The following is a 7,212-nucleotide window of genomic DNA, read 5'->3' on the forward strand; positions in this document are numbered from 1 at the left end:
TCACACACCGCGGCCTTGAGTGAGCGGAGGCCGCGGGGCCTAGAGTGAGCGGAGGCCGGCTTGAGTGAGCGGATATCGTCCTCTTTTGGAAGACCAAACAAAGTAGTTTCGCTTTCACAACGAAACACAGCGCATTCACAACATGGCGGCGGCAACAACAATACTACAGCGAGAATAAAAGTTACGCCTTCTTTCTTTGCGTGAACATTTGGGCGGCGTTGTGCAAATCTTCCCACATAGTGATGTAGATATGTGGGGTGTGTTAGAACGAGCCATTTTAGGTAGGCGTAGCTCTTAACTTTTATAAAGAATATATCTTTGGATTTGAGACTTTAGTCTTCTATCATATGACCCCTTTAAAATAAATGATGGAATAAAATCAAATAAATAAATAAATAAAATGTTTAGTAATGTCAGATACGCCTAGGATGCCCTGAGGTTGAGTAAATCATTGGCTAATTTTCATTTTTGGGTGAACTTTCCCTTTAACAGCAATATGGATTTTGTGATTAATGGGGAGACAAGTTGTTCAGAACACTACTTGATTACATACGAGGATGACGAATGTTTAGGAGTATGTCGAGGACAATCATGACGTCACAATTCTCCGATTTGAAATCCGGGTGTTTCAGAAGGGTAGAAAAAATCATTCATATTTTAAACCGGGGAGATAGTTTTGAGTTTTGAAATTTGCAGTTTTTATTGTATAGTAACCTGTTGTATTGGTAAATATCAAGAACGAAATGACCAAAAAATGTTCTTCCTTGTAGGCATTGACATAATAACTGCAACATTTTAAATCCTTTTTTACTCTGTGTTCCTTAGGAAGTCCATGATTCCTCTGGAGTTTTAAATAATGTGGTGGAGGAGTTGGTGCACTTTCGAAGTAAGGTTCGTAAATTTGCTCTTTCTGTGGGAGATCAAGCTTCACAAAATCCCCAGACTGGCTCTGAAATTCAGAAAAGGCATCCACAGCCAGACAGAGTGCCCTTGCTTAAGGCCTGTGATGCCTTAAGGAATAATCTAGCACCCCTTGGAGTCCACATTAAGGTAAGATTTCTTCGTATTAGACTAAGTGCAGCAGAGCGTTTAAAAGAAAATTCATGGTTATTATTTAAGCGCATGGTACACTGTAAAAAGTTTTAATTTTCAAAAACTCAAAGGCATAATTAAGAAGTAATTAGAGTTCCTGAGATTTATTAAAAGTCACCAAACTATATTTATCTACCCATATAATGCACATTTTCCTTTGCATATTATGTATTGATCCCTTGAACTCTTATAAGACCATCCAGCGCCTTCTGAGAAAGCACATCGCAAGGCTCACTGTGGTTTCCATTGCTAATTTTTGATTTCGGTTTCAGGATAGAGGCACAAACTCCACGTGGGAAATAACAAGAGGAGGAGAGACAAGGAAGAATTAACCACTTACTGAATTGGGTCCAAACTTTATAGTTTAACTGAAAAGTCTTGCAAAAAACTATTAGTTCTATAGTGCAACTAAAGCTATAACACCACCAGTAATCATAACCACATCTTGCGTCTGATGATAATGATTGTAATTGTTAATAAAACAACTGTTCTTAGTTTAACCTATTATTAAATTACTTTTTGTATGATATTTGCCTCAATAAAGGACATTAGGACGAACTAAAGGACATTTCTCAACCACTCTGATACCGAAACTACTTAACTCAAGGATCGTCATTGACCTTCTTTTCACAACACGTTTTATGTTTTTTCTGGGAAGATTTGTCCTTTAATATTTGAAGACATTATGAAGAGACTCCCCAAAGACCTCTGTCATACATTTCCTCGTTAAATGGGGAAGGATAAAAATAAAATGTCAGTATAAAAAATAAAAAAGACTGTCATAATATTCATTATGAACTGGTGCAAATTAAAGGTCTGGTAAGTAGACATTGTTGTAGTGTAATATTCCTAAATAAAACAAAAATAAATAGGACGGGAACAATAAAGATTAAAGTATAAGATCCAATTTAGTCAAAAATGTCGTCAAAAAAAAGTCCATTTAGTCAAAAATGTCTTGTTTTGACGACATTTGCACTTTAAATCGGGACTTTTTTGCATTGTGCCATTGATCTTGAGTTTCCCGTTTTCGTCATTGCTAGAAGTGAACTTAAAGTGGGAGCAGAGCACTGATGTTTTTTTAAAAGGACCGGCGTTATGTCCATGTTTAGGCACGAACAAGTCCATTTCAGCCCACCTAAATCGCCCAGAAGACCTGCTGAGATCGGCTCCTTAAAGTGTTTCTACAATACGAGCCAAAAGTAACAACTTCCAAAGGAACTTGGACGGCGCACATTTGTTATGAATCGCGGAGTTGGACGTCTATAATTTTGAGATATTCTTCATCACTGAGTCTTCAACCTTAAACCCATGCCTGGTTCTGGGAAAATGAGAAAGCCCGATATTAAAATCGTAATCTTAGGAGACATGAATGTAGGGAAAACGTCCCTGCTGCACAGGTACACAGAGAGAAGCTTTAAGGACACTTTAAGCACAATCGGCGGAGCATTCTTCTTGAAGCAGTGGGGTCCGTATAACATCTCTATCTGGGATACAGCGGGTGAGATTGATGGATGTCAGTTCAAATGTTTCAGTTTGATTGTTTAGGCCAATACAACAACGGAGAGGCATCAGATGCAGAAACCTGCAGTTAAAAGTGCTTATGGAAAACATTAAATTGAAATGTAAAGTTATTGTTTCTAGAGAGACTATAAAAAATAATAATCGCTATAAATATAGGTACATTTACAGTTTCATTAGACTGGGGCAAGTGTTATCCACATGTTATGTTGAAATAAAGTGACAAGCCTTGATGTTGAAATCAAGTGATTTCAACATCAAGGCTTGTCCCCCTTTTGTATCTTTTGCGTTTTAAAAGCAGTAAGTGAAGCAAGAAAAGGGAAAGGATTACTCTTGACATAGTGCATCAATGACTGCAGTTGTCTCTTGTTCTTTGCAGGATGTTGCAATCTTGGTAGTTTCAGCAATAAATGTGGAAATTTTTACACGGAATTTTAGCAGTCATTGATAGGAAGCATTTATTCGTGCACATTGCAGAATGCAAGCAACAGATCCAAATGTATCAAATGTTGCATCAAACTTTTTAAATTGTTTAAAAAAGACGTTAACGATTAAGGCAAAAGGATATTTGACTGTTCTGGTCTTTATCTAAACGTCTAAGTCGATGAGGGTAACACGTTTTTGTAGCTGTGATAGTATGGCTCAGCTGATAGTAATGACTTTACATCCTGTCAGAACTGGCTGCTGTTTAGACACTGGCTGCATTGTTTAGCTGTTGCTGTAGCTCATTGATTTTTTGAGGTTGTTTTCACATATTGCACATTGCACACACATCTCATTTTAACTGACAAGGAAAACAAACAACAGCTTCTTTTTTGACACTAAAATTAATGTTTAAAATTGTCATTAAATTTATATGTATTTTTAATTGTCATTAAATTTAATTGAAAGCATAAAATAATATGCAAAATTGTTGGTATTTAGCTATTTTAGTTATTTAGGAGTACTCTCTTCCTCAACTTAAAATTGAATAATTGTACTGAACGTATTTAACCCCTTTTATTACTATGTGTGTGGAGCCCCCCTATTATAACCCCTCTTAAACTCCATTTATTACTACATGAAAAACTTATTTAAAAACTTATCTACTAATTTAATTTCTTATTGTTTGTAATTTGCTTCTTTATTCTTATTTTTAATGACAAAAATAAAGTAACAAAAATAACTATATCAACAAATATAGCATTATTGTGAAATAACATTTCTAATACCGTGAATTAAGATTCTGATAATATTGCCCACCCCTACCCTTTATGCCAACCCATTTTTCACATATGCTTTGTAGAAACAAAAATGACGTTAGTCATTTAAAAGCAGAAATATGAAGCATAGTAAAGAGGTAGTTTGCCCATAAATGAAAGTTCTATCATAATTTACTCAAGCACAAATGGTTTTCTTTGTTCTGTGAAACACAAAAATTAAGCATTAATATTACAATCATATGACATTTTCACATTGATCTTTTCCATAGAATGAAAGTGATCAGTCTTCTGAAGCCATAGTTGTGTGAAATTTCACAGCTGAATGTGCACTCCCTCAAAAATTTCCAGTGACCCCATAAACATGTTCAGAAGAAATCATGACCTTGAGATGGGGTTGAAAAAGGAAAATTATTTGATTTAATTGTTAGTGTGCTAAATGAATGGACTGACCTCAGTGTTCTTACTTCATTAAAGAAATAGGTTACCCAAACATGAAAATGTTGCCATTATTTACCTACTCGTATGTTGTGTGAAACGCATATGCTGTCATTTTTTTGTTTTGCATGTCACACAAATAAGAATTTTAAAGACTTACAGATTGGACTGATCTGGTTCTTGATTTTAATTTACTGACTCAGTGATCCTGTCACAACAGTTCTCGAGTTGACAGGTCATTGGAGGACAAGATTACTGAATAACAACTTAAAGCTGCTTTAAAGGGGTCATATGATGCGATTTCAAGTTTTCCTTTCTCTTTGGAGTGTTACAAGCTGATTGTGCATAGATAAGATCCCTGAAGTTGCAGTGACTATGAGTATAGTGTGTAGTAGCGTGTAGATTTCAATTTCTGCACAGTCTAATCTAATTGTCATACTCTTCGAATTTCATATTAAGAAATTCTTTTAACCCAAAAAGCTAATTATGCTCCCTTCGAACTGGTTGTCTTTAAAATACAAATCTTTTGTAATCCCAGGCTATCTGTAATCAGAAGCACATTTAAAACTGGAATATAATTTAATTTCATAAACACATAATCCTTTCTGGATTACAATCCACCATCAAAATTATACATTTTATTATTCCAGTTGCTGTGAGAAAAGGCTATAAACGGTCCGTCACCTGCAGGATCCACACATGTGATAGCCTACTAGCCGGGACAACTTTTTTATGTTTACAGTGATGTAATGACGCAGTGCCATGCTCGAATTTCCTGTGAAATCCTACCCCTACCACTCAAATTAGAAAACATTATTATAAGCTAACCGTTGTGAATCGGGCTAAAGTAAGGCGACAGTTTTGAACACTGGCTGGTTATGTACTTGCTCACTATGAACAGTCACTGTATACAATTACAGCCCCCCCCCAAAAAAAAACAACAACAAAAAATACTAACAGGAATCTTCTCGAAAATATATCAAATGAAATAAATATTTATATAACTTTTTATGTGAATATATTGCAAAATGTAATTTATTCCAGTGATGCAAAGCTGAATTTTCAGCAACCTTTACTCCAGTCTTCAGTGTCACATGATCCTTCAGAAATTATTCTAATATGCTGATTTGCTGCTCAGGAAACATTTTCTTATTATTTTCAATGTTGAAAACAGTTGTGCTGCTTCATATTTTGAGGAAACCACGATGCACTACAATTCAAAGGTTTTGTGTTTTAAAAGATTTTATTATATATTTTTTAATTATATATAAAAAAAATATTTTTATTTTATCAGATGCATTAAATTAATCAAAAGTGACAGTAAAGACATTTATAAGATTTTTTTTTCAAATGCTGTTTGTATGAACTTGCTATTTATCAAACAATCCTGAAAAAAAAAAAATTCCACAAAAATGTGAAGCAGTACAGCTGGTTGCAACATTCATCATAATAATGAATGTTTCTTGAGCAGAAAATCAGCATATTAGAATAATTTCTGGAGGACACTGAAGACTAAAGCAGTGGCTGCTGAAATTCAGCTTTGCATCACATGAATAAATTACATAAACAATAATAATAATAATAATAAAATAGAAAACAGTTATTTTAAATTATAAAATATTTTGCTGTATTGTTTTTATTTTATTTTTGATCAAATAATTTCAACCTTGTTGAGCAGAAGAGACTTCGATCAAAAATGTAAAAAAGTTCAAACTTTTGAAATGTTGTCAGTTTTTTATATTTCTGTATTTCTGTGCTTCTTATTTCATCAGGTCGTGAACAGTTCCATGGTCTAGGCTCCATGTATTGTCGTGGCGCTGCAGCCATCATTCTCACGTATGATGTCACAAACTGGCAGAGCTTTGTAGAGCTTGAAGATCGCTTCCTCTCTCTCTCTGACTCAGCCAATAGTGACAGCATATTTGCCATTGTGGGCAACAAAGCAGACCTCACTGACCCTAAAGCCCATGTTATGACCCTAGAGGAAGTCAGAGCAGAAGAGGGTAGCGTGCTTCCCCTTCCATCCTTTCCCACAACTCCAGACTTTCCCTTGCACAAACAGGTGAGTCAGGATGATGCCACAGCACTGTACAACCGCATAATTCGCTATAAGGCACTAGAGGGCACCAGCCCACCAGCAGAAAAGATGTGCTTCGAGACAAGTGCTAAGACTGGATTTAATGTAGATGTTATGTTTGAGACACTCTTTGATATGGTGTTGCCATCCATCATTCAAAAACACTCCCAAAGTGATTCGCCAATATTGTATTTGGAAGACTATAATGAAGAGGGGATGAAGAGCAAAGGGGATTGTTGCACATGAAAGTATTTGCTGAAGAGCATCTGGGGTCTTGCATGAATATCTATTTATTTATGGACACTGTTATTTGATCTGTTACAGTTTACTGTCACAGTAAATATTGTACATTGTCACAGTGAACAAGTGCACATTGTTATCTCTGTTCTGACTCATATTAGGTGTGTGCGTTTTGTTTGAGATAATCTTGTTTTTTACAAATAGAGCACGAAGAATTTGAACTTAAGTTAGTTTTGCCCTCAAGTTGCTCACTTGCTTCTGAACACTATAAATGTTTGACCTTTTTACAAATGTATGTCAAAGATAAGAAATATACATTTAGAGTACCAATCATATTTTTTTTATCTTTTCTAAAATATTTTATTTTGAATTAATTTACTGTTATTACATGATAAAAATTAGCGTTTATGATATTTAATGACTTGTGGTTTATAAATAAAATTTTCTTTCATTCAGCAACAGAGTTTGATTTACATTTTTTAATAGATTTGTTTTTGTAAGTTGATCAATTATTTCCCACTTTCAAAATGCATTCAAAATTGAGTCATCCTTGTTTTTTTTGTTCGTTTTTTTAAATGCAAAAATGTTACTACAACGTCTCACCACTAGGGGTCGATGTAGACTGAGAAAACGCTTTACACTGTTAGT

At 34.8% G+C, this 7,212-nt stretch overlaps 2 protein-coding genes across 4 annotated transcripts in view; both read left to right on the forward strand.

Annotated features, from left to right (window-relative positions):
• The window catches only part of LOC107742642 (probable cysteine--tRNA ligase, mitochondrial), an 8,123-nt gene extending 6,336 nt beyond the window's left edge, over window positions 1–1,787 (forward strand). For all 3 annotated transcript variants that reach the window (XM_016555697.1, XM_016555699.1, XM_016555698.1), the window contains exons 14-15: window positions 826–1,050; window positions 1,365–1,787. In XM_016555697.1, the coding sequence (XP_016411183.1) occupies window positions 826–1,050; window positions 1,365–1,424 (285 nt within the window). In that variant the 3' untranslated portion in view covers window positions 1,425–1,787. The remainder of the gene's footprint in view (window positions 1–825; window positions 1,051–1,364) is intronic.
• Window positions 1,788–2,145: 358 nt separating this feature from the next.
• LOC107742643 (ras-related protein Rab-20-like) lies at window positions 2,146–6,887 on the forward strand. Its single transcript, XM_016555700.1, has 2 exons — window positions 2,146–2,590; window positions 6,020–6,887. Exons 1-2 carry the CDS (start codon window positions 2,401–2,403, stop codon window positions 6,568–6,570), a joined length of 741 nt encoding a protein of 246 aa, XP_016411186.1. The 5' UTR covers window positions 2,146–2,400; the 3' UTR covers window positions 6,571–6,887.
• The last annotated feature ends 325 nt before the right edge of the window (window positions 6,888–7,212 follow it).

The sequence above is a fragment of the Sinocyclocheilus rhinocerous genome, unplaced genomic scaffold (assembly GCF_001515625.1).
Source record: "Sinocyclocheilus rhinocerous isolate Xijiao unplaced genomic scaffold, SAMN03320098_v1.1 scaffold947, whole genome shotgun sequence".
NCBI classification, from domain to species: domain Eukaryota; kingdom Metazoa; phylum Chordata; class Actinopteri; order Cypriniformes; family Cyprinidae; genus Sinocyclocheilus; species Sinocyclocheilus rhinocerous.